Source organism: Branchiostoma belcheri, unplaced genomic scaffold (assembly GCF_001625305.1).
Source record: "Branchiostoma belcheri isolate BF01 breed outbred unplaced genomic scaffold, Haploidv18h27 scaffold19, whole genome shotgun sequence".
NCBI classification, from domain to species: domain Eukaryota; kingdom Metazoa; phylum Chordata; class Leptocardii; order Amphioxiformes; family Branchiostomatidae; genus Branchiostoma; species Branchiostoma belcheri.
In genome coordinates this window covers 559,218-583,852 of record NW_017803379.1, presented here as the reverse complement: position 1 = coordinate 583,852, position 24,635 = coordinate 559,218, and the positions used below count along the sequence as shown (strand labels likewise).

Genomic DNA, 24,635 nt, shown 5'->3' with positions numbered 1-24,635 from the left:
TTCAAATACGTTTGTTCAAATGTACAGTTTGATACAGTTTGTGGTCTAAAATTATTTTGAACTCAATGATGACTGTCAAACACATTACATAGATATATAAATGCCGAAAAAAGAACGTTTACACAAACTAAAATTGATTTAGTTTGTTTGCGGTCCAAATTCCCGACAGGCTTTTAGGCTCTCTGGTAATCGGAAATGACGTACTTTAACATCCGGTCGAATTGTTTGTGGAAAGTTGCCAGTAGGCGGAGCAACTCGTCACAACTCTCATCAGTCCGAGTTTTCTGTTTCTTACGCGATTTTCTAGCGCCATGAACACGCCAGGACGAACAGAACAAGCCAGGGCCAGCAGTGGTGCTGCACAGGTAACGTTCTGTATTGTTTTGTGGGAGAAAAGTTCATAAATTCGTCGGATTCGTTGGCATATTTGGCGTGGCATGGCGCGAAGTTTCACACATGTTTATCTGTTTGTGATCAGAGGTGTGACATGGCGTGGATTTTCCGAAACACCAAGTACGCAAATTTGTGACGGAATGTCTAGCATGTGAACAAACGACCTTGGTACTGCACAAATGTTATTTATTCGTGCCTTTTCCAGCTTTATCGTGTAATTCGATCAGCCACGCTGTGCCACAGACGGGGCACGGGACGTGTGGAAAGCTATCCGTTTTGTCCCAAGTGGTTTTAATTAGAAACGCCTGGTCTGGACTAGCATTTGTCCCTAACACTCGGGGCGTGGGTTACAAAATAAGGTTTCTAACTTCATAGAAAGTGGATTTGGAAGTTGACATGATATTCAGCCTTGAACTTGAGTGTTTGTTGTTGTGTTTCTTCATGGAGGTAGAAAAAAGAGACCTCCATGGTTTCTTTTACCATAGTGGTGAGTAACTGTTAATCGGGATGTGAATTATTCATAAAGAAAGACAAAATAAGATTGTCCAAGGAGGTTAGAAAGGGATTGTTCAACACAAATTAGTCAAAAGTCGTTTGCCATAGTTTTGGGTAACCGGTAATCAGGTTGTGAATTATTCATCTAGACAAAAGACAATATAAGATTGTCCATAACAACCAGTCAAAAGTGAACACGACAGTCCCTGCAACATGTTACGATGTTTGACTCCAGTTGCAAGGAACTTATTAGAAAACATAGTAATAGTGTAATACTAATATGTTCACATTAACAATATATATGGTATCTCTGTAAAACAAAGTCAATCCAGATGAGACTCTTGACCGATAGTTGACCCCTTAGCCCTTACTCTGCTTTGCAACCCATACTAGTAACACCTTATATGAGAACAAAAACTTTGTTCCAACATGAATAAGTTTGCACATCAAATTTTCGACAGTCAATTGCAGGAAACTTTTTTTTTTATTAGAAACACACAGACCAAAATCATTTTACTTGAGGCCCAACATTTTGCCACAGTGGGGGAGTCTCAGTGAAGTAAAATGTGTCTGTGAGGGGATCTCATTGACATCAAATGACCAACAAAGTAAAGAAGACACCTTTTATCTCAGCCCACCCAGGTGAGAGGCTACATCATCACTTACCCTGCCAGGATGAGGGACCCACATTGCATCTGCAACCGTGATCCCACCACCGTCCTGTGTAAGATGTGCGGCAAACTGTTCGAGGGTCGTGCACAGCAGGTATGTATGGAACCAGGAAACACTGTCTGATTGGTGGTAGCCCCTTGAATGTAAAGAAAGTTAGTACTGGTGGTGCCATAGTTTGCCTCTTGTTGTCCCAGCACAGTAGGTGCATAATAATGTGGTTTGAAACCATGACTCATGGTAGCCACTTGATATGGAAAAATTTGTCCCCAGTTTGCCTCCTTTTGTCCCAGCACAGTAATAAGTTCCTGTTTCAACAGTTTGACACAAAATTTCCTATGTAAATTTCTTGTAATGCTGCACATGGATTTTGGTCTGTTCCATTTGAAGGGGAGACTTTGGAAATTTTTGCAGGGTCAAGTGAAGGATTAAATGTTTTTAAAAGTGAGAAATGTTTTTAATCAACTTTTTGTAACTTTCTAAATGGAGTAATTGCTTCTCTCATCTCGTTAACTGGCAGATGGAGTGTCCCATCCACCCCAACATCATCCACCTGATGGACCACGCCCTGTGCCCTGCTTGTCACCGGAACAAGTTGCAGGAGGCGATGAAACAGAAGTCTCCTTCTACCACCACCAGTCGCAGGAGCAGCATCACATCCTAGATTATAGTGCCCCTACCTGCACAGAAGTACTGTGATGTGTAGTGTCCTAATATTACGCACATTCTGTTGTTTGGAGTTCTAACATTATACAAGCAGCTGTACAAGTACAGTAATACTGTATGTATATATTTCCTACTAGTGTCCTCGACATTGTACACTTTTCCTGTACCTCTGCCAGTTTGATTTGATTCTATTGCTCTTTACAAAGTGTGTTACATGTAGTAAGACAGCTTTACCTAAACATTGTGTAACATTCTGACCTGCCATCTGTAAATAAGTGTCAGATATACATGTACTAGTAGCCTATATCTACAATATTTATTAGATTGTGGACAATCAAAGAGGTACTGTATGTCGTAGTCATCAAAACTTGTGTCACAGTAAGTTGTGAATGGACTACATTTAGGTCCAGTAGATCACATCTTATGATTAGTTGTTATGGAAACAACCTCGCTCCCTTGGGTTCATGTCTGAAAATAATTTCAGTGTCAAGCTTGTTATCTACATTGCCTTTGTGTGTTCATCTGTAAAAAGAGTTAATTCCCCCACATAGATCTATACACCCTTTAGTGTATAGTAATAGGGGCAGTGGCCATCTCTATTTGTTTAGCTCTTGGACTACACAGGTCACTACAGTAGGGGGCTAGTCCAGTGGTAGTGGTGAGTGTACAAAAACCATATTCATAGTCTTTGCTTGAGCCCAACCTTCCAAATGCTAGGCAAAGCCATAGTCCATTTGCATTGCTTACTACTCTTTATTTTTCTACTAACAAGTTATCAGTATGTCAATAAAAACATGCTCCTCCAAAGATTTGTACATTTATTGTGTTATTGTAGAAAACAACACAATACATGCACTGATATGATAAAATTCGTACCTGGATATGAAGATGATTATGATAATTATAATGTTTAGCCAAGTTTTTTTTATATTTTCTTTCCCATATCATGTATTTATACTCATCATCCAGCTGGTGTAGTAAAAGTACATCTTGCTTGCCGGTTTTCATACAAAAAGTTAATTTCTGTTTTGGTTGTCATGCTAATAATATTAATAATAGGGAACATTGCAAAGTCCTAGTGATAACCATAGTGTTAACAATAATATAAATTTGCTATCTAATACAGCTGTGCATTTTACAGTCTAGAGAGCTGAATTTAGGGAATTTGGACATGGGTCCGTCCTCTACTGGTGCATGTATCTTGATCTGCCGCATGTGAGTGTCCCGTCCGTTCTGATGGTTGGAGAGAACAGCGATCTGGATCATAAATGTCCTCTGTGGCTGCAGGCTCTTGTCCTGTAAAAGGGTGACATAAGGCATCATCTATTGATGCTTTTTCTATTGATAGTTCAATGCAGCCTATGTATTCTGTCAAGCCTAGCAGAGCAAGCCATTAGTCTTATGGTTGAAGAGCATTAGGTTGTTTTACATACAGATGCTTATCATTCAAAAATACCAGAAGGTATGTGAATGAGTGAAGGTTAGACAATCCAGGTAATCAGATACAAAAATAACAGTTACTACTCATTTGAAACAGATTCGACATACTAGTAGACTGCACATGGACCGTACCATTACCTGTACGGGGATGATGACCCAGCCTGTGGGCTCGCTCAGTTCCACCTGCTCCACCTCCTGCAGGTCGTGGAAGTGTGTTCCTGTACGGATGGAGATTCTATTGGGCGTGTAACTCTCGTCTGACTTGTAGTCTGCATACAGACCTGTAGTCAACAAAAACAACATGTTTCTACAGAGTACAACTTGAGATGGGGCTGGAGGAACAGGTTAAGAAAAGCTGTGATCTTCCAGCACTTGGCATAGCTGTTGTTTTCTGACTACACTCAGTTCATTTATGAGCTTTTATTTATTGATACAGGCAAAAAAATAAATGGACCTTGGTGGTCGCCATTTTGGCCTGTCTGTAAATGCAGGAGGTATGAAATAATACCATAAACTTGGTAAAAAGTGCCTGCAAATATTTTAACATTTTCAGCTGTGCCACAAAAATCTTACATCAAGCCCCTATGTACATAATAAATGTACCTTCACTGCTTCAGTTCTGTATGTACTCACATAGACTCTTCACAGCAGTTTTCTTCCTGAACTGAATGTTGACCAGGTGTGGTTGTGGGCCGTCTGACTGCCAGTAGGTGTCCAGTGACCCATCTCTCAACTGGTCAACTCCAAAACCTGGCTTACATGACGACACTGACCATACAGCTTGGTCCCCTATTTCTCTGACCTAAAATATGGAGAATATTGAATACAGTGTACATACTTGTACATAACGTTTGTATACCATGTTATGCGATTATGTCTAATAGACTATTCAAGAATAGATGTTAAATCAAACAAATTTGAAGTTTTTACAAAAATACTCTAAGAATTCTGTACTACATGCACCAGAAATCTCCAATATTGTTGCGCAAGCTAGCCCACAGCTGAAATAACCTCAATCGTCATAGTAACGCATGGTTTTAATATCACATCAGGAAATTATTATTATTCAAAATTTTCATTTTTTTTTTTTAATTTGACCAACCTTGCCCATCCTCTCCAGTTTGGTCGGATCTTGTGACGTGTCTGTCTTCGTCGCCATGGCTGTTTGAAGGCTAGCTGTATGCTCACGTGTCTATTGAAGACTGAACAACGAAAAAGTCATGGGAGGGAAACAGTTTTGTATGATGCTCATGTTTTCAAGGGATGATTTTACCAGCAACTTTTGTACCATAAAAAATGACAGAGATTTACGTCTGGTTCAAAACATAGAAGGCGTAAAAGGCGTAGCGATAATGGTAACCATTCAGAATACTCACGTTATAGACTCAAACACTCTTACATCATCAGCAAAAACAAAAGTTACGCGAGAACAGAAAATTATTAAGTGCAAAACACACCTGGACAGTCGCCCTCCCACCTTCAAAAATGGCCGCCTTCCAAGTCTCGCCGGAAATCTCGTCTCGCGAGATCTCACTCTTCGTAGGGCTCCTCGCAAACTCCAAGCAGATGTATGGTTTTTGATTTGCGCGTCATCCAATTGTACGCGCGCGTTTTCGCCGTCAAATAGAGGGCGAAAAAAACTGTAAGAGAATGCAGCTATAGTCTCTAACAGGCCACAGAAGAGGCTAGAAACAGTAGAAATAGAGTAGTTGGTCCGAAAGAAAGCGGTAACGGGCCCGTTAGTTTTTAGCGGACCAACTCCCTGCATATTATCTGTCTATTTGGCCAATTTCTATTTTTTTTTCCAGACGCTTCTGAGGCCTGGTAGAGGCAAGTCGGTTAAGAGGCAAATTTATCAGAGATCCTTCGTTATTTTTCCGCCATTCATCCACCTCCGTTGAGGCGTTGCCAAAAAGTGATTTCCTGGCGTTGTGAAATTCCGGCGCAGTAGGGATGCGCAGAAGCGTTACTGCCGCCATTTCGCCGCACGTTGTGTCACTGGAGCTGAGCAGCAGTAAAAAGGTGAATTTCTGCAATTTTTAACCAAAACTGTGCTATTACAATGATCAAGAATGTTAACAGAATTCTTGATGAAGAAATTTATTCGCAGCAAAATGATTCGGAAGGGTCTGATATGTGGTATTTTAGCCGTGATTCCTCGCCACGTTTCCCGGTAAAAATTATGGGGGAGGGGGGCGATGAAAAACAGAAGTAAGATCACAAAAATATGCAACGCAGATTTGACGATACAGATAAATGGTGGTTCACGTAGAAAATCTTATTTTTGTCATACTAAAATGAAAGACGTTTAGAATTGATCTACATGTTGTAGTTCCTGAAGTGAAATCAGCCACATGTGAATAATTATCAAGTTGATCCATATGGACAATAATTTTTTGCTTACAAAAATTATTTAGCACTGTATGTTTAATTCTCATTAACATATGTGATCCTTCTGTTGTGTCATCAACAATGTGTACATCATTCTTCTTTTGTTTAAAGCAACTGCATAATTATACAAGTAAACGTTATAAACATAAGTTATACAAAGCTTTCTGTTATCATGTTATCATTGTTGTGCAAATTAAACTTAAAAGTATCACCTTGTGTAGTTAGTAACGGGAAAACAATTGTTGATAATGGTATGAGGTTGTGAAAGTCCATGTGTAATGGTTGTGTCCCCCACCAGGCACCTCCGCCATGGCGGACAAACTGACGCGTATAGCCATCGTCAACAACGACAAGTGCAAGCCCAAGAAATGTCGCCAGGAGTGCAAGAAATCCTGTCCTGTGGTCAGAATGGGTAAGGAGAATGATGTTCTGGTTAATTGGCCAGCAATAAAAAAGCTGGTGCATACACAAACCCATGTCTTATTGATAATTGTGGTGGCATACTCATTTGAAACTTTCAAACCTCAGGGTGCAGAAAATTTGACCCATTTACTGAATAGTGCCGGGGATTAATTCATCTACTTATAATGTCATTGGCACGTCTTCAAGACTTGGCAAAGAGTGTATACAGGTATAATGTGTTAAGTCATATAGAGATAAGAGTCTCTGACTCTCATGACACTATTAATGTTAAGAGCTTATCATGACGTTAATTTTATAGAAATGATTAATGTTGTTTTACAGGGAAACTCTGTATAGAAGTGACACCAGCAGACAAAATTGCCTTCATCTCTGAAGAGTTGTGCATCGGATGTGGTATCTGTGCTAAGGTTAGTCTGACTCTAACATTCTTGGTCTGGAAACTTTGTATCTCTCAGTCTTTGTAGTGAGAAACTTTCAGTGCTTCTTTCTAAGAAAGAGTATGACTTCAACATTGTCCGTGTGTAATACATGTGTGTATTTCCCAATGGCTAATTGGCCTTGTTCTGCCCACAGAAATGCCCATTCGAGGCCATTTCCATCATCAACCTGCCCAGCAATCTGGAGAAAGAGACCACACAGAGATACTCTGCTAACTCATTCAAGCTACACAGGTAAGCATGGCTGCTAACATTTCTGTACTTGTGCACAATCCTTTTCTTTGTTGCCACTAATGTTGAAATAGAAACAATGTAGAGATGATGTTGATAGGAGCAAATCTGTATTTTTTTGTGTCACTGTCAGATTTGTAAAGTATCACTGTGTAGCACACTTAATTCTGTGTAAAACAGTAATTTTACCATTGACAATGGCAAAGGTTGAAGAAAGTCATCCTCTGTTGTACATGTGAAACGTTGTGACATATGTTGTCGCATGTATGTAAAGTAAAGGTAAAGCAGTCATCCTCTGTTGTACTTGTACATGTGAAACGTTGTGACATATATTCCCTCCAGGCTGCCCATCCCACGACCAGGAGAGGTTTTAGGACTGGTAGGGACCAATGGTATCGGCAAGACCACTGCTCTGAAGATTCTCGCAGGAAAGCAGAAACCCAACCTGGGTAGATTTGATGTAAGCACACTTCTTTACTGTCATCAGTCTCATCTTTTGAGCATTAATAATCTTTGCATAGCTTGGTTTTGATCATAAGAAACATACAAGAAGAACATAAAAAGGGCAACCATGTAGTAACAGTGTGAAGCTATTAGTATTAGTGGTGATCACAATTCCAGAATTAGAATCTTCCATCCATCCATCCGTCCATCCATCCATCCATCCATCCATCCATCCATCCATCCATCCATCCATCCAACCATCCATCCATCCATCCATCCATCCATCCATCCATCCATCCATCCATCCATCCATCCATCTATCCATCCCTCAATTCATTGATAGTTGGGTACATTCATTCACCTTTTATTCCTTTACTCCAATCACTCCACATGTACCTTTCTTCCCTCACTCCCTACTTGCTCCGGTAGGACCCCCCTGATTGGACGGAGATCCTGATGTACTTCCGCGGCTCGGAGCTGCAGAACTACTTCACCAAGATCCTGGAGGACGACCTGAAGGCCATCATGAAGCCGCAGTACGTGGACCAGATCCCCAAGGCTGTCAAGGTGGGCAACAACAACACAAATAAACAAACACTCCTGTGTAGTGTGTTTAGATGTGTCATCACAGCCACCAGACTGGAAGTATCAGGAGTATAAATTTGCATGTGTATACAATGTCATAATTCTTTGATTGCATGTACAAATTTGAATTTACTTTAGGTTTAACCATTCAGCATTGTGGACAATACATGTACTGTAGACTGTAGTTACATGGCTGTGAACAACCTGTTCTAGGTTCATTGAATGGCCTCTAAAGTTTGACTGAATTACTTGTTCCTCTCCCTGTATTTAAATGGAGTGACCCTCCCTGTTGATATATTGCTGTTACACTAATGCTTGCCTCCTGTGTTGTCAACACCAGGGTACAGTACAGTCTCTCCTGGATAGGAAGGACGAAACAGGAACACAGAACGAGATCTGTATAGAGCTTGGTAAGGTTATATTAAATCTTTTTGTGGTAATGGCTGTTTTCACAAAATCTAAAAGACTAGGGTTCAAAACCCTAGCAGGTCCCAATGTTGTTCTCCTGGAGGCATTGAAGACAATGTTTGTACTATTTTGAGAAAGATAAAGCTACAGGTTGCTCCTTTGAATTTTGAAAGCTCTGTCTGAAAGGAAGTGTAAAGGTAACAATGGTTTTTTTCTTTGTGCAGATCTAACGAGGGTACGAGACCGTAATGTTGAGGACTTGTCGGGAGGAGAGTTGCAGAGGTTTGCCTGTGCCGTGGTGTGTATACAGAACGCTGACATGTGAGTATCACCAACAGTCTTTCAAAACCCTCCTGTGACTGATGCATTACTTAGAAATTTGGTAAAGTACCGGTAATTGTATATTCTTGCATTTCTGCCATGACACCTGTTGTGTTTTCTGTCTAGTTTCATGTTTGACGAGCCGTCATCTTACTTGGACGTGAAACAGCGCTTGAAAACGGCTCTCGCCATCAGGCGGCTGGTAGCAGCAGACAGGTCAGGAAATGTTACAAGATGATGGTTTCAAAATCTTTCCAGTTGCTTGAGTAACTGTTTTTCTTGTGTTAATCCCATTACCTGGATATGTAACCTTCATCGACATACTCTCTGATTGGGTTGAAACTAATAAGTATCCCCATCCCTATTAGGTATGTGATTGTTGTAGAACATGACCTGAGTGTGCTGGACTACCTGTCAGACTTCATCTGCTGTCTGTACGGCGTGCCGGGCGCGTACGGTGTCGTCACCATGCCCTTCAGCGTCAGGGACGGTCAGTACAACTGCTGTGTCTTACTTAGACTTTTTTGGATCCATCAATTTTTTTTTATCCAGAATAGCAAACAGAGTTTACTCTGTTTGCTATTCTGTGGTCGCACATAAAATCACATGTGAGACAGGAAGACTACAACACAACACAACAATCATACATAGCATAAAACGCATACCATACATTATCAGAATACAGAAGTTAAGAACAACACGTGATGTCACAGCCAGAAGGATGGTCATATAAACCCGGAAGAGTCAGTTCTAGAAGTTTGCATGTCTTTAATGTGAATCACACATAGTGTGTGACATACACAAAAATTCAAAATTACCAGGCAGCTTTCCCATCTAGTAAGGCAGACAGTACGTAATAGTGAGTGCAAATAGCCTTTATTTACAACTACATGTAATGATTTTTCTTCCAGCTTAGGACAACATGTAGTCTATAATGCTTTTCAGGTATATTATGTTGATGTCTAATACATTGACTGTGTTTATTCTTCTGTAGGTATCAACATCTTCCTGGACGGCTTCATCCCCACGGAGAACCTCCGCTTCCGCGACATGTCGCTCATCTTCAAGGTGTCGGAGACGGCCGACAAGGAGGAGGAGATCAAGAAGTTCCGTCGCTATGGTTACCCCGACATGACCAAGCAGCTGGGAGACTTCCGCCTGCGCGTCAAGGAGGGAGAGTTCACTGACTCTGAGATCATCGTCATGCTGGGGGAGAACGGTTAGGTTTTATTTTTGAATGAAATCTCATCAGTGTTGGTAGAAGCAGAAGCCATAGTTGTAGAGTTTGAGCTGTTTGCTAACACAAAAAAGGGAACTGACAATAAATTTTTAGTTGATCTCATCAACCTTCATCAGATGCGTGATCCACTCACCGACTATCTGGAAGTCGGAAGTGTGATCGAAAGTAAAAGGAAGTCGGATGGGAAGATCCTGTCTTCACAGAGATTCGGCGATTGGATCACACATCGGGCAAAGGTTGATGAAATTGACCGTACATTTATGGTGAGTTGTGTTGGAAACAAGCTCAATCTCTACAACTATGGTTGGCCTTGGTGTTTTGATGATGTCTTGTCATTTGTCATAGATGTACTGTAAAAATTTCCAGCAGAAGAAGGTGTTTGACAGTTTTTGTCTCCTGAAGGTACCGGGAAGACGACCTTCATCAGAATGTTGGCAGGGCGGTTGAAACCGGATGAAGGAGGCGAGATCCCAGTTCTGAACGTCAGCTACAAACCACAGAAAATCAGCCCCAAGTCACAGGTAATGGCACATTCACACTAGTCAGCTCTTTAAAAACACTGTGAATAGTTGTACTGTCAGCACCTTTTTAGCTTTGAAAATAAAAACATTCTACAGATTGAACCACAGATCGAACCTTTAACATGACATAGAATACTAAAGATTTCTTGCCTTTTAATCATATTTAGGGCACAGTGCGCCAGCTTCTCCATGAGAGAATCCGTGACGCGTACATTCACCCACAGTTCATCTCTGACGTCATGAAGCCACTGGACATGGAGAAGATCATCGACCAAGAGGTACAGAACAATAATCCATCCTTCCCACACCTTCTGGTATATAGGCTGGTGTCCTGCTCTGTTTCTAAAGCCCTTGGGCCACACAGCAGTTCACTGCTTGTGGTGTGTGTTCAACTTTTGTACTCTTTGGGTTGAGTGCTAAGCAGAGAAGATAGTATGTACCATTTTTAATTTTTTACAATGTCAGAGTTTGAATCTGAAAGTCCCAAATGCAAAACTGACAAGGCTGTCATATTGGTTCTCAGGGCTACATAGATTCTACAGGAAGTGTCCCACTGTTTGTCGGTAGATGCTGACTTCAGTTGTTCAGGCATTATTTCTTGGAAGTCCCACAGGCATGTTTTTAGGTTTGTTTCTTGCTGTGTGTACTTATCTTCTAAGAGCATAAATGTACAATAAAGGTCTTTCTAATGTCTAATTCTTGTTGTGTTCCCCAGATCCAGACCCTGTCCGGAGGTGAGTTGCAGCGTGTGGCGCTGGCCTTGTGCCTGGGGAAGCCCGCAGACGTATACCTGATCGACGAACCGTCTGCACATCTGGACTCCGAGCAGCGTCTCGCTGCAGCCAAGGTCATCAAGAGGTGAGGGAGAACAGCTTTACAATAGGGTAACCTGTGTGCGTGGGTGATCACGTACCGGCTTACATTTTATAGATTACGTTATGGGTTAAGGCAGCATGGAGATAATAACATGCAATGAAAAGTTATTCATTACATTTCAAGAGTCATTATATTTTTGATAGTTGACTCATGAACAGCATCTGTGTACTGTGTACTTTGACTTTATTAGGATCCACAATGTAGCTTGACACCTCAGCTATTGTTCCTGTGGTCCTCAACATGTAATATAAACATCAATCTTACCCAGGTTTATCCTGCATGCCAAGAAGACAGGCTTTGTGGTAGAACACGACTTCATCATGGCGACGTACCTCGCTGACCGTGTCATCGTGTTCGAGGGAATCCCGTCCAAGGATTCCCTAGCCAATAGGTACCTCACATCTTCCTATACTTTGTAAAAAATTATCTTTTGTTCAATGCTAATGTAACATGTCCTTCTTAGTATATTTTACTTTCGAACCTAATACCTAATGCTTAGCATAGTAAGTCTGGAATTTGGCATCCAATGAGAGTGCTTGTATTAAATGTACCAGCTGATTAGAATGAAGGATTTATAAAATCTCTCTGTTGGTTGGCTGCAGCCCTCAGATGTTGCTGACAGGAATGAACAAGTTCCTGGAGTCCTTAGAGATCACCTTCCGCCGAGACCCCAACAACTTCAGACCCAGAATCAACAAGCTCAACTCAGTCAAGGTACGTTTAAAGCACCCTTTTGTTGTATAATTATGTTGCATAATTTTAGTATTTTGTTATATTTTGTATTATTTTATTGGGCTCCAGGAAGACTAGTTATTGTATTGAATAATGGACATCTCAATAAACCAAACCAAACCTTACCTTACAGCAATTTCCCTAAGCCCCCCCCCCCCCAAGAAAAATATTTTATTGCTTTTAGGCATAATAGTTTTCCTCAAATAACTTATACCAGTTCTAACGTAACCTTAACCATTCTATATTTCCAACAGGACTCTGAACAGAAGCGCAGTGGCAACTACTTCTTCTTGGAAGACTAAAAGGATCCAAAAGTAACAGGAATACTTTGATTGTCGTTGACAAAGAAAAGCATAATAATACCTGTGTGTACTGAAACGAACAATGCACCTGCTGTAATGTACTCTTTTGCATATACTATCTACACCAACGTATGCTGAAGTGTACTGAAAGTGATGTTCAAAGAACGTTAACAACAATGTCATGAATGCCAGCTGCATTGTGCTCAGCATATTATACAGTGTACATGTTACATAATTTTGTGCTTATTTAGGAAATGTCTGTGAGGGTGAGAAGTTGGTCGCTGCTTATGAGTGATTGTCTTTGTAACTTCGTGTGTGAAGACCAAATTTTCTGATATAAGTACACAAGTTATACTAATATTTGTGTCTTTGGCAGGCACATATTGTATAAAAATCTATACTGTACGACGTAGAAACTTTGTCTTATGAATGTGGTGCCACAAGGTATCCTTAGCAGTATGTGAAGTAAAATCTTCAGTTGCTATGGATGAAATATCGGTAGTATGAAGAGAGGACGGATTTACACCTAAAACATCTCAGAATTGAATTAATTGGATAATTCTGTACTGCAGTTTAGCTTTCAATGAACTACAACATACAACATAGTTTATGCAACATGTATGTATTTTCCTTTTTCAAGCATTAATACTTTTGTGTTTATAGTGCAAAATAGATAAGGATTCTGAATCACCCTATTTGTGTAATGTGAAACAATGGCATTTATTTACTCAGAAGTTGGACTGACACAACTGTGTTTTGAGCGGATGGGAAAGATGAGGATTCACACAAACATTATAGTTGTCAGACATTATGTTAACCTCTATACTGCCTAACCCCGAACAGCCAATACAAATTTGGTGCCAAACTAATGGCTACCTTAGCAAGCTGAAGGTTGAATTACATAGATGCATCACAATGATGCCTGCTACAACACATTCTGTGCCCTTTGTTCTTTAGCAAACATCCTCAGTCCTAACAGTTCTGACAGTGCCCTGGCCCTAACCCTAGTCCACAGCAATATACCTGCATCAGTGCCTGAAATTGCAGATTAAGTTCTCAAGTCATACACGTGAGGTTGATAAACCCAAGGACTTTACAGGGTCCAAAATCTCTGAGCAGATCTATAGGTGGCATAGTCGCAGCCACTGTCTGATTGGAGATTACCAAGGCCCCATCCACCAACAACCTGCAACCTACCTGCACTGCAACCTAGGTATTTTTGAACAAGCACCATCAGTAAGAGACTGTTCTAACTCAGCATCACATGTTTTATTACAACTCCCAGGTGATACATTGCAGTTTCAGCATTCTATAAGACCTTAATTATTGCATAGTGTGCAGATACTGCAGTATTCAACCCACTGTAGCATTGTTTTCTCCCACGCAGTTGCCATGCTCTTTTGACCCATTCTCTTTTGCAACTACGTGTTCATGGCTTTATAACAGGTGGAGCAATGATAGACAAGCATGCAGTTCGCTTCTGAACACACACACAGTTACTGTATACGGGTCTCGCTTTTCTCAGCTAATTTGATCCCTTTAGTGGATTATTTATCATATTTTATTTAATGGATTATTTATCATATTTTATTATAAAGATTTGATGGTACAATAATGGTACACAAGGGTGGCAAATGTGACATTGCACATCGACTCAACATTGGGCTTTGACTACCGCTAAGCTTCTGTGCGATAAGAGTATAGCACTTCGTCTTGTACCATTTGCCACATTTTTCTATGCTAATTGTGTGCACGGTAAAAATGCATTTACCAAACAGCATAATGTTATTTTAGACTCGCACAATAGTTTGCAATATTTAAGTGACCACAAGAAAGAACATCTAAAGATAGGAAAGTTTTCTATCATTTCTCCAAAGCGTCTACTTTTTAGTCGAACTGACGTCCCTTAATTAGATAGAGCTCTCCTTGCGCTCCCTGGCGGCTGCCTTGACGATGGTGACCGTGTGCGAATGCCTGTCGGTCAGTACGATATGTCCGGCCGGTCCCACGGCCACTGCCCAGGGCTCCTGCACGCCGGTGGCGAGATGTCCGACGAACTGCCCGTCACAGCTGAACTTCTCCACGCGGTGGTTCTCGCAGTCTGCCACGATGACGTTCCCCGAGTTGTCCGTCGCTATCCCGCGGTGCCCCCTGAGCTGCCCCTCACCGCTACCGTCGCCGCCAAACTTGAACTTGAAGTTTCCGTCCTCGTCGTACGCGAAGATGCCGCGAGCGGCGCTGTCGGAGACGAGGATGTTGCCGTCTCTGTCCACGGCCAGGTACCGCGGAACTTTCATGTCCTGCTGTCCCCCCACAGTCCGTAAGAGGGAGCCGTCAGACCGCAGCACACGCACCACGCCGCTCGTGCCGTTGGTCTCCGTCACCAGGACGTAGTTCTTCTCCAAGTTCACGGCGATCCCGCGCGCTATGGTGGCGTGAGGCAGGCGGATCTTGTGGCGGAATCTCCCGTCCACGGAGTACTGCACGGCGATGTCGTCTTCCTCGTGCCCGGCTACCCACAGGTGACCGTCACGGTCAAGTGCAACGTCGTGCGGCTTCATGACGTTACAGTCCGACCCGGGCAGAGTCGTCCTGAAGCACCGCTGGTAGTTCCCCTGGAGGTCGAACACCAGGATTTGGTCCTTCCCGTAGTCTGCGACGAACAGCTCCTTGTCTGACACGGCCACGCCCCCCGGATCCACAAACTTCCCGAATCCGGAACCCTTGCCGCCAAGCGTTCCGGATTCTTGGTAACCACCTAGTATCTTTCTCACTAGACCGTCCTTAGATCCGTCTTCTCCGAAGCCTGAGCTTGTCATGGATACTGAAGAGTGATTCTTGTCGGTGTGATGATTTCCTTCTTCGTTGAGGTTTTGTTCGGGGTGATTTTCTTCCTTTTCGACATTTTTCACGACGTGGTTTTCTTCCCTTTTGACATTTTTCACAGCGTGCTTTTCTTCCTTTTTGACGTTTTGCACATGAGCGGTCTCTGTTACCTCGGAGTCGGGATGTTCTTGCTTGTGAAAGCCATTTTGAATCCTAATCCGCCTGGCTATGCTTAGTTTCCTTTTAAGGGTCTCCTGGCCCATCCTTTCGTCGTCATGTTCTTCCCAGTCCACATCCACACCTCTACTACTTTCTTCCGTTTGGCTGGTCGGTTCGACCCCTGCTCGGACTGGCTCACCAGCCTCTCTTTTGACGACGTTGTGTTCTTCTGGTTGGTAGTTGTCCGCCGTACTCTTATCATCTGTAGTAGGTTTAGTATTGTTGTCATGTTTTGCCGTTTTACCACTGTCTTCTTGCACGTTTGCTTGTGTTTTGCTTTGCGATTTCTCGATGATTATAACGTCTCTTACTTTACCGATATCCATGTCGACCGAGTTTCTGTTTTTCAATGATTCTCTTTTAGAGTCCCTCCTGGCGGACTCCCTCCTGGCCATCCCCACCCCCATCTGCGGCTGTCTCTGTGACCGTTTGTCGTTATTGACGCTTGACGAGGACGATTTCCTCTTGGCACGCTGCCCAGAAGGGACTGGCTGCAGCTGCAGCTCACCCAGATTCAACAAACTCTTCTCGTCTTCTGCTTGTTCGAACTCGACGGTTTCCAGCCTCAGTGGTGTCATGACAACCTTGTCTTTCTTAGCGATCAGTGTCTGAAGACGTTTCTCGTCTTCGAAGCAGTCCTCTTCCTCGTATATGGACGCTCGTTCCACCTTGTTGCAGGCTGTTGATATTTCGTCCACTTGACTGAGCACAGTGGTTCTCTGCCCTTCTATGGACTCCAGGTTGTGTCGGTGGTTTTCTTCGATCTCAGAAAGCAGGATTTCCTTCCGCAGCGCCGCCTTTCGCACGACGTCGTCGTAAACGTCCGTGACGCCTTGCGTCGCCGCGCGTTTGTTCTTGTCCGGGATCTTCTCTATGTTTCTCAGTTCGCTCAGGAAGGTGTAGTAGCCTTCCACCGCTCGCCTGCCGTCGGCGACTAACGCGCGGATGGTGGCCTTCTTCTGTTCCGAAGCCCTCTTGATCGTGATCGCGCTGTGCCCGGTATGAGTCTCGTCCAAACACTCCGTGCACACGGGTACATGGCACTGCTGGCAGAACAACTTCAGGTCCTCCAGTGGGTGGTAGAAACACGTCTTCTCGGCTTTAGACGCCCGTATGGCCGTCACCGACAGGGAGGCACTGCTGTCGATCTGTTGATACAGATTCTCCACCAGGTCGTTATCGGGGAGGCCCGCCACGCCTTCCGGGGGCAGCTGGACCGGCCGCTGGCAGTTCGGGCACCTGAAGGGCTGCCGGGGCCGCACCTGGCTCTCCAGACACCTCTCGCAGAACGTGTGCTGGCAGGGCAGCGACTTGGGCCTGTCGAAACGCCCGAAACAGATGCTACAGGACAGAAAATTCTCCACGGACGCCGCCATGGCGTAGGTACGCTTCGGTAGATATGGCAGCAACCTGCCTTACGGGTTGTGACGTCACACCACCTATGACCCTCGTGCCGGCATTGCGTGACATCAGAGCCGTTATTGTCATATCAATATACAAATGCGATCAATCATCTACCAAGCAACCCCACGGTTGCCTGGAAATATAGCTTATTTCAGTGTTATAACTGTTGTTTTGTTGTCTTTTCTTGATTTTTTCCTCCTTTCTCTTTAAATCTTTGTAAAACGTGGCACCATCTTAAGCATTAACAACATGAAGTCCATTGATACGCACCCAAGTGTGAGTACTCTATCATTATGCGAGACAGTTTATTCGCAGAAGACTGAACACAATAATCAGGAGAGGCTGCATGGGAAGAATGTTGATATGTCATCGGGGGGCTCCAGGCGACAAGTGTCAGTCACCCGAAACAGAACAAAGAAAAGGCAGGGCAGGGACAAGATACGAGCTGTTTAATCCAAGCTTACTCCGCCGCAAGGCATAAAATGTAAACACACATTCAGTCCCCCCTCTGTAATCCAAAGTAGTGCGAGGAGGTTATGTCTAATGGAATATGCCAGAAGTATTAATTATTAAAAGTATTTATTTCTTGAAGATGACATGAAAGCACACAGACGAGACAATCAAAAATAACTTCATACATGTACAAGCGGTGTGACAAAGGAGAAAACGTAGAAGATAACGTTTACCAAGTGAAGACTCTGTGTCCGTTTATGATATGTAATATTTCCCAGCGAATATACATATTAAAGTCACCACTCACCACTATGATATTTACAATGTACATTTTTCTTTCTTCAAGCTCTTGCAGAGATACTGATTCTATATACGTCACAAAAAGCCGACATAACAGTTCACGGAATACATATTGCATTTTAGATGGTTCTACCTGATTGTGTAAAGACGCTGTTCTTATTTCGTCGATGTAGACCGAGAAAAGTCGCGTGTTGGTGCAGAAACCTACTGAGGCATCAATACCATAATGTGATTGTAAAGTCACAATTCTGCTCCCCTAGCCTCTGATATCACTTAAATCACCGTGTCATTGGAAGGTAGTGTATAGCGACTGTGACTATGGTGACTACGATCAGTCAGGTTACGTCTTAGGGGCGACCCCTGGCGGCGCAGCAGTGCCATTAGGTGCAGGCGCCGTGGACGTGCCCTTCGGCCCATTGGCGGGGTCATTAACCTTCGGGTCGTACACCTTTGCGTCCTTGGCCGGTGGCTTTACCGGAGTCGTGACCATCGCTGCAGGTGGTGTCGGTGTCCTCACCTCGGTCCCCATGAGTTTGGCGGAGAGATAGGCCGCCCTCTCCACGCTGTCCTGGCCGTGGCTGTTCAGGTAGCTGTCCACCACCTTCGCCGCTAGAGGGCGCACCTCACTGTTGGCTGGCAGACAGGCCACGCAGTGCCCCAGTACTTCCAGCATGTCCCTCGCGCCGCGGCTTTTGGCCTGTGAAACATACAGGAGATTAATGTTTTAAAAATTTGCTGTTTCATGTTTACACGCACATCTTTATACCGTGCATCCTACGCCTTCTACATTCTGTTATAGAGAGATCAACTTTAAGTCACAGCCACTCATTTCTTCTCTAAGATATGGTTTACCAATTACAGATCTTTCACGTAAATTTAGAGCACGTATTTCTCAAAAAGATCACACATATGCAAGGAAGATGTTGTTTTCTTAGTAACAAAAGAAATACATAGAAAGAATTCATACCTCCTTGATTTTCGGGTCCTCCAACAAGTCCACTAGAAGAGCTGGCATGCCACAGTCAGTAAGGTGCCTGCTGAAGTCTGCACTTCCCCTGCAGAACCGCACGGCGGCGCTAAACAGGGACTCCAGGAGTTTGATGTTGGGCTTGGCGTTCTCCGCTCCTGCAGTTATTACCAGGAACCTGTAGGGCGCCAGGTTTCACAAGTCAAGAATCTAGTATCTCTTTGGGTATCTAAAATTTATGAAATCTTTTCTTGTGGTATTATGTACACTAGCGGTGGTGTTATGCTACAATAAGACGATTTCGTATTGAACAATAAATAGTCTCGTTTGCCGGGCAACAGTTCTGTTGTTTCTCTTAGGATCATGTCTTTTGCAAGCACCCTAAAACGCCTGAGAAACGAGACTGATGTGTCCTACTTACGTCTGTGCCGTGTCGAGCATGATCTTGGGCAGACCGGCCTTGGCCATCTCCTGACAGACCTGAGACTGGATGGACTTGTGGCTGTAGTACAGGGCCTGGAGCGAGTCTAGCTGTTGCTGTACGGGAAGGACCAGAAAATGCTCACATCCAAATATCTGCTCGTGAATGTAAGCACGAATTCGAACTTAGAAAATTGTTTCGGCCAGCAAAGAAAAGTGTTTAAGCAACTGCATAAACAAGAAGACCACTGTGTTTTTGCTCTACAAATTCATTGTCTACCCCAACTCTGCTATTTTACAGGATGGCCCATTGTATGAAACTTGAAGTGATGACGCCCGGGTCCTCAATTACCTGTATGGGTTTAGCCTTGCCCCTTCCCATGTCTGCCTGGATAGTTTTGCAGGAAGACTGGATGACCTGGCGGGCGTTGTCCAGCCTGTAGCCGAAGGGCGAGCTCGGGTCTAGCGGTGCACTCGCCGGCTTCACCTTGCGCTGGGTGCTGGCGGCGCCTCCCATACTGGAGAAATAATCAGTCCCGGGCACCCGTTGCGTCGTTGACGTTTCCTTTCAATGCCTCAAAAGACGATTTATGCGAGTTTTAAGTGTTAAAACTCGTCGTTTTAATTCTGGAAACTAGAAACAACGTCACTCGTTAAATGCCTGACGTCTTGAGTGAGGTCTGAACAACAAAACTGTTCGCCACCTCAGGACAAAAGAAGGAACCTGAAGGGGTGCTAAAGAAATCATCCCGTGAAAAAGATTGCAGGGCGGAAGAATGGTCGTTAGGGGCGCTGTTTACCGATGTTGTGGTTGTGGGGTTGTTTTAACCTCGCGGACAGGCAGCGGGCTTTTTCCGTCGCCACCTCTCCGTGACGTGGGCACAGGGTTAACGTGTTTATGGTAACTAATGCACACTCTGGGTTGTTCCAGTACAGCTTCAGAGGGATCATACAAAAACAACTCAATGGTTATTTAGAAATACTGACAGAATATAGTGTTTAAATACGATTAACACAATTGTTAGGTTAACATATTTTTGATAAATGTAAAAGTGCTTTTAAAGAAAAGGGGATAGAAGAAGTAATTTCATCCAACTCTAAGTCTGCTTTGTTTTCAGTGGGATCGTCCTGTTTGTCCAAATGCAATTCTACTCAAGGCGAACAAAACATACATGTCGAACACATGTTTTAAGGGTTTCATATAAAATCATCCTATGATACAGGTTTTCACGCATAGATGTCAATCTGGGTTCATTTCTGTACATAATAAACGAAGACCACGATGCAACAGGGAATTTATATTTTGGTATAGAAATATCTACGTCTATTCCGCTCTATTTTCACAGCGTCGCTCCAATTGTTGGCACTGAAAAACACCTTGTTATTGTTGCTACATATCATTTAGTTGAAGCTGATAATAATATGCGGCGTAACAAAATAGTTTGGGATAACTTGTGTGATACTCCGAAGTTGATAATGACGACGTATATTAATATCAATTTTCAAATGTTTCACGAAGAGTCTGTTTCTTCCAACGACTTCAACATCATTCCAATACGATGTTGTAGCTTTTGTTAATCCTAAAATTAGATCATCGAAATTTGATACACAGTAAAGTACTAAGTCACTTATTTACCAAATCATATGGTGCTGTGTTGTGGTCATTTCCTTATTATAATACCCCCCCCCCCCCATTGAATTAAGCACACATGTATGAAGCACACGAAATATTCCTATCTGTCCTATCTGAAGTTTATATTCTAAATGGACGCAAACAAGACTCACCTTAACTCGAATCAGTTTTAACACTTCCGACACTGCAGAAGCCTTGACAATCGTACCATTTCAAAGGGGAAACGCGATTTAAACTAACCGTACGTTACAACTCACGTTTCGCACAGACTGGTGTTCATTTCACCCGAACAAAGGGACACGGTGTCGATTTCACCGGTCAATCAGCTGTCACATAGCCTGGCGGACAGACTAACAATTACAGCCTTTCAGCCATCGGGAAAACATTTCAGCACGAATGAATCCAGAACAGTAGAACATAGATGCTTATTCTTTCAATACACATATTGTATATATACTGGATGGATTATGGTTTGTAATGTATGAATAAATTTCTAGTTGAGAGCTAGTTGGTCCGAGTGTTACACTTAGTACTTACCTAAACGACAGGTCTGCTATCAAGAATACAATTCTCTTCCCGTCTTTCTGGATAAATTCACGGCTCAGAACAATGATATGACCTTAATATCATCACCCCAGGTAAATGACTTTCCCTTCTCATTGTCTGCACGACTCATGGCTCTTTTATGGACTACGAAAAGGTGTATTGGTCACTCTACAAGTGGCAACAATGAGATCTTAATGGTTGTTTTTGTTTGTGTAAGCTATACACATTCCGTAGGCGGATAAGGATTGACAGGGTTTTGCACAACCAAAAGGGTGTGTGCCTAGATACAGTCACACATGATCTAAACATTCAACACCTCACTACGGGTGATTTCAAAATCAACATGTCATGTTGTCGTGAGGAGAGAACGTTGGTTGTAGTACTCGCCTGCTCCGCATGGATGCGATTCTGTTGGGACTGTGTTTACTTCGTTACTAGAAACTGCTAGATTAAAACTACTACATATCTTCATGACAATATTTAAGACATTTCACAATCAAATCAACGGGTAAACCCTTTGTCCCTGAGAATTTAATATTTCAATATTGATGATAACAAATCGGGAGGGTATTTACAAATTTCAGTTTACAAGGAAAGTATGTCGCACAAGAAAGTGTCATCCGCTTGAGAAGTCTCTTCGACTTTAGCTAGGAAATTGGATGTAAACACATACGTAGCGAGTCATGAAGACAGAATTCGAAACAACAAAAATATACACCATAAATATGTTGTCTGGATCTATTGTGTTCCTTGTACACTCCGACACTCGTCATTCCTCTATCTCCGCGATGCCATGACGGCGACAGATCAACCGTGGCCGAAGTACATACGTATACTTCAGAATATTGTTGATGAATCTCCTCTTGCTGAAGGCATATTGTTGCTGGTACTCTGTGGCATCATACTGACCGACCGATATCCATTTTATGTAGCAGCACTCTTCACTCTTCAACATAGTGGTATCTTTGCCCAGGGGGCGCTTTTGTATCATTGCGATCAGATCCACCTTACGGAACAGAAAGACCGTACGTAGTCTCTGTATCTCTCTCTTCATGGCGTCATATCACGACCATCGCGATCGACGCGCATTCCTCACTCCTTTTCCTGGCGGAAAAGCGTGGCAGACTCCGGAGCAGTTCTCCTGAGTACTCTTTCCTCTTCATGTCGCCAGATTGAGACCGTCCCACCCACCGGAGGTACTCCTCCTCTCCCTGACATCAAATTACAGCTGATCCTCAGTCCTCGCGGTTCAGTCTAGCCGCTCCTCTTCCTCTTCGTGGCATCGTAGTGCTCCCCTCCCGGGGTGTTGAGGTACGCCAAGACCAGAGGGGAGCCGGACTCCTCGCCGTCAGGTTCGAGCGTGATGACCGGCATGGCGGGGATGCTGGTGACCAGGTTGACCTCCCTGGAGGTGAAGTTTGCGAGAGCGATCGGCAGGGTGTCTCCCAGGTCCATGCACCAGTGACCCGGCCGAGACAGATCGTCCAGCTCCCGGTGGAACGCCCAGAGCCCGCCCGGCACGGCGATGGAGTACTTTTCTGCGTGAGCGCGGATGTAGCGGATAAGGTCCTGCCGGAGTTGTTGGGCGGTGGTGACGACACGTGGGTCTCCCCTTCGGAGTTGTCTGGCCGCTGCTTCAAAGAAGCAGTTGCCATCAGTGGCCACCCTGTCGCGGTCGTACCCTACCACTGACAGGTTCTTCTCCACCAGGATTTCTTCTCTCGTCTTCTTGACGAACGTCATCTGCCTGTAAGAAGGCGGAGGCGGCAGAACGGCGAGCTGGCGCGCAGGCGGAGTGTGGGAGACCCGGCGGGTCCGGCTCGGCTCCTCGTACGGGTACTTCGCCAAGTCCCGGAATCTTGAGACCCTCTGGACCGGCCTGTACTCACGGTTAGACAATTTGTGGAAGTTGATCCCGAATAAGAACTCCAAAAGCCGTGCGAGGGCGATGATCAAGATGATCAGTTTCACCACATCGGTGTGCACGTTCTGGAACGTGGTCGTGGTGGGAACAAACATGTACGCGTCAGGCTCTGCCGTAACCCGGACGTTTGATTCGGCTGTCTCCGTCCCCTTCTTTGACCTCTTCTGGTCTTTCTGGAAACACTTCATCAACTTCCTCCGAAGTTTTCTCGCCTGTCCTTTGACTTTGGCACCAAACCTGCATCCAGAGAAAAACCATGAACTCAGTTGACTTGATCGTGTTCAAAACTTCATGTAACAACCAACGTCTTGTTATTGAAGAATAAATATGGAAGTAGAAGGACAATGGAGAACAACATTAAATTTTTCGATAGTATGATATACTAGTAGTAGGGGAGACATCTAGATAGAAAAAAGGTTATGTAACAAAACTAAATCATGGTGCTGCATGAAGAGCATCCGGACTATTGCCCAACCCTCAGTTCCCCAATTTCAGAACAAAAATTCTGATATAGGCCCTGGGGTTTTAAGACGAGCTTTTTCCCTTATTTTTATACAGGTATGCCGCTAGCATCATGTAGAATATACATGAAGTTTAAAAAGTAAGTCCTAAATTTTTCTGAGTAATTACGTTCACACTTCTCATTGTAAGCAGTCAACCCCATGTTATTGTGGATCTTAGGAGTGGATTCAGTGTAACGCTTTGGAGAACTGTGTTAGTCATAAATGTAAAAGCTAAATGTGTTTTTTACAACCACCTGTTTACAATAGCTGTTGCGTTTCCATGACCGTCTGTCATTTTAATCAGGGCGATTCGTAACGTCGGCTGTTGTTAACAAGTGGTTGTAAATAAAGAACGTTGATATTCAATCATTCGTCAACCGAATATAATTATTTACGGATGTGTTAGTATAGTCATGTTGTTAACCTCAACTTTCACTTACCAGGACTTATTATCGGACAGAGGCACATCTAATGGCCTAATCTTGGTCTTGGATAAATTACATCCCATTATGACGATCTTTGCGGGTAGGAAAAACTCTAAAAGATTTCTGAAAGCCTCGGAACACTTTTCCGATCACTGCTCTCTCCGCCGTATTCGGTTTGTTTACTTTTCCACATCTCTAGATGACGGTGACGTTCCACAGTGACGTAAATGACGTTCCAGAACGTCTTTCAAATATCGCCATCTCCCCGAATCGCCTTGCGCACGCACACACGCACGCACGCACGCACGCACGCACACACACACACACACACACACACACACACACACACACACACACACACACACACACACACACACACACACACACACACACACACACACACACACACACACACCAAACACAGAAATATATCTGACTCCC

The 24,635-nt window shown here is 43.6% G+C and overlaps 6 protein-coding genes across 7 annotated transcripts; 2 read left to right on the top strand and 4 right to left on the bottom strand.

Moving 5' to 3' along the window:
• The first annotated feature begins 200 nt into the window (after positions 1 to 200).
• Positions 201 to 3,030, top strand: LOC109467962 (uncharacterized protein CG13380-like). Its single transcript, XM_019766143.1, has 3 exons — positions 201 to 365; positions 1,522 to 1,653; positions 2,078 to 3,030. Exons 1-3 carry the CDS (start codon positions 312 to 314, stop codon positions 2,219 to 2,221), a joined length of 330 nt encoding a protein of 109 aa, XP_019621702.1. The 5' UTR covers positions 201 to 311; the 3' UTR covers positions 2,222 to 3,030.
• Positions 3,031 to 3,208: 178 nt separating this feature from the next.
• Positions 3,209 to 5,172, bottom strand: LOC109467961 (anaphase-promoting complex subunit 10-like). The gene is made up of 5 exons (XM_019766142.1): positions 5,121 to 5,172; positions 4,766 to 4,865; positions 4,297 to 4,465; positions 3,802 to 3,944; positions 3,209 to 3,519 (listed from the first exon to the last, which is right to left on the bottom strand). The coding sequence occupies exons 2-5, from the start codon at positions 4,820 to 4,822 to the stop codon at positions 3,337 to 3,339; spliced, it is 552 nt and encodes a 183-aa protein (XP_019621701.1). The 5' UTR covers positions 4,823 to 4,865; positions 5,121 to 5,172; the 3' UTR covers positions 3,209 to 3,336.
• A 405-nt stretch (positions 5,173 to 5,577) lies between these two features.
• LOC109467959 (ATP-binding cassette sub-family E member 1) lies at positions 5,578 to 13,364 on the top strand. Of its 2 annotated transcripts, XM_019766141.1 has the most exons (16): positions 6,353 to 6,466; positions 6,799 to 6,884; positions 7,051 to 7,148; positions 7,488 to 7,605; positions 8,019 to 8,156; positions 8,515 to 8,584; positions 8,807 to 8,903; positions 9,030 to 9,119; positions 9,272 to 9,393; positions 9,898 to 10,122; positions 10,546 to 10,664; positions 10,832 to 10,942; positions 11,380 to 11,522; positions 11,809 to 11,931; positions 12,143 to 12,254; positions 12,527 to 13,364. In XM_019766141.1, the coding sequence occupies exons 1-16, from the start codon at positions 6,364 to 6,366 to the stop codon at positions 12,572 to 12,574; spliced, it is 1,803 nt and encodes a 600-aa protein (XP_019621700.1). In that variant the 5' UTR covers positions 6,353 to 6,363; the 3' UTR covers positions 12,575 to 13,364. The 2 variants fall into 2 exon arrangements, with proteins under 2 accessions (XP_019621699.1, XP_019621700.1); XM_019766140.1 differs by lacking the exons at positions 11,809 to 11,931; positions 12,143 to 12,254; positions 12,527 to 13,364 and adding an exon at positions 5,578 to 5,685 and having other exon boundaries at positions 11,380 to 11,541.
• A 1,000-nt stretch (positions 13,365 to 14,364) lies between these two features.
• On the bottom strand, positions 14,365 to 17,079 carry LOC109467958 (tripartite motif-containing protein 2-like). The gene has a single exon (XM_019766139.1). It carries the CDS (start codon positions 16,993 to 16,995, stop codon positions 14,485 to 14,487), a length of 2,511 nt encoding a protein of 836 aa, XP_019621698.1. The 5' UTR covers positions 16,996 to 17,079; the 3' UTR covers positions 14,365 to 14,484.
• An 865-nt stretch (positions 17,080 to 17,944) lies between these two features.
• LOC109467796 lies at positions 17,945 to 19,735 on the bottom strand. Its single transcript, XM_019765846.1, has 4 exons — positions 19,516 to 19,735; positions 19,165 to 19,280; positions 18,744 to 18,921; positions 17,945 to 18,473 (listed from the first exon to the last, which is right to left on the bottom strand). The coding sequence occupies exons 1-4, from the start codon at positions 19,678 to 19,680 to the stop codon at positions 18,117 to 18,119; spliced, it is 816 nt and encodes a 271-aa protein (XP_019621405.1). The 5' UTR covers positions 19,681 to 19,735; the 3' UTR covers positions 17,945 to 18,116.
• Positions 19,736 to 22,596: 2,861 nt separating this feature from the next.
• Positions 22,597 to 23,930, bottom strand: LOC109467732. The gene is made up of 2 exons (XM_019765782.1): positions 23,926 to 23,930; positions 22,597 to 23,503 (listed from the first exon to the last, which is right to left on the bottom strand). Exons 1-2 carry the CDS (start codon positions 23,928 to 23,930, stop codon positions 22,597 to 22,599), a joined length of 912 nt encoding a protein of 303 aa, XP_019621341.1.
• Between the last annotated feature and the right edge of the window lie 705 nt (positions 23,931 to 24,635).

Coding starts and splice junctions, on each gene's coding strand:
- LOC109467962 (XM_019766143.1), top strand. CDS start 312: ATGAACACGCCAGGACGAACAGAACAAGCCAGGGCCAGCAGTGGTGCT. Junction 366..1,521: donor CCAGCAGTGGTGCTGCACAG/GTAACGTTCTGT, acceptor CTTTTATCTCAG/CCCACCCAGGTGAGAGGCTA. Junction 1,654..2,077: donor TCGAGGGTCGTGCACAGCAG/GTATGTATGGAA, acceptor GTTAACTGGCAG/ATGGAGTGTCCCATCCACCC.
- LOC109467961 (XM_019766142.1), bottom strand. CDS start 4,822: ATGGCGACGAAGACAGACACGTCACAAGATCCGACCAAACTGGAGAGG. Junction 4,466..4,765: donor AACTGGAGAGGATGGGCAAG/GTTGGTCAAATT, acceptor TCCATATTTTAG/GTCAGAGAAATAGGGGACCA. Junction 3,520..3,801: donor GGGTCATCATCCCCGTACAG/GTAATGGTACGG, acceptor ACCCTTTTACAG/GACAAGAGCCTGCAGCCACA.
- LOC109467959 (XM_019766141.1), top strand. CDS start 6,364: ATGGCGGACAAACTGACGCGTATAGCCATCGTCAACAACGACAAGTGC. Junction 6,467..6,798: donor CTGTCCTGTGGTCAGAATGG/GTAAGGAGAATG, acceptor GTTGTTTTACAG/GGAAACTCTGTATAGAAGTG. Junction 12,255..12,526: donor ACAAGCTCAACTCAGTCAAG/GTACGTTTAAAG, acceptor TATTTCCAACAG/GACTCTGAACAGAAGCGCAG.
- LOC109467958 (XM_019766139.1), bottom strand. CDS start 16,995: ATGGCGGCGTCCGTGGAGAATTTTCTGTCCTGTAGCATCTGTTTCGGG.
- LOC109467796 (XM_019765846.1), bottom strand. CDS start 19,680: ATGGGAGGCGCCGCCAGCACCCAGCGCAAGGTGAAGCCGGCGAGTGCA. Junction 19,281..19,515: donor GCAAGGCTAAACCCATACAG/GTAATTGAGGAC, acceptor CTTCCCGTACAG/CAACAGCTAGACTCGCTCCA. Junction 18,474..18,743: donor AGGACCCGAAAATCAAGGAG/GTATGAATTCTT, acceptor TATGTTTCACAG/GCCAAAAGCCGCGGCGCGAG.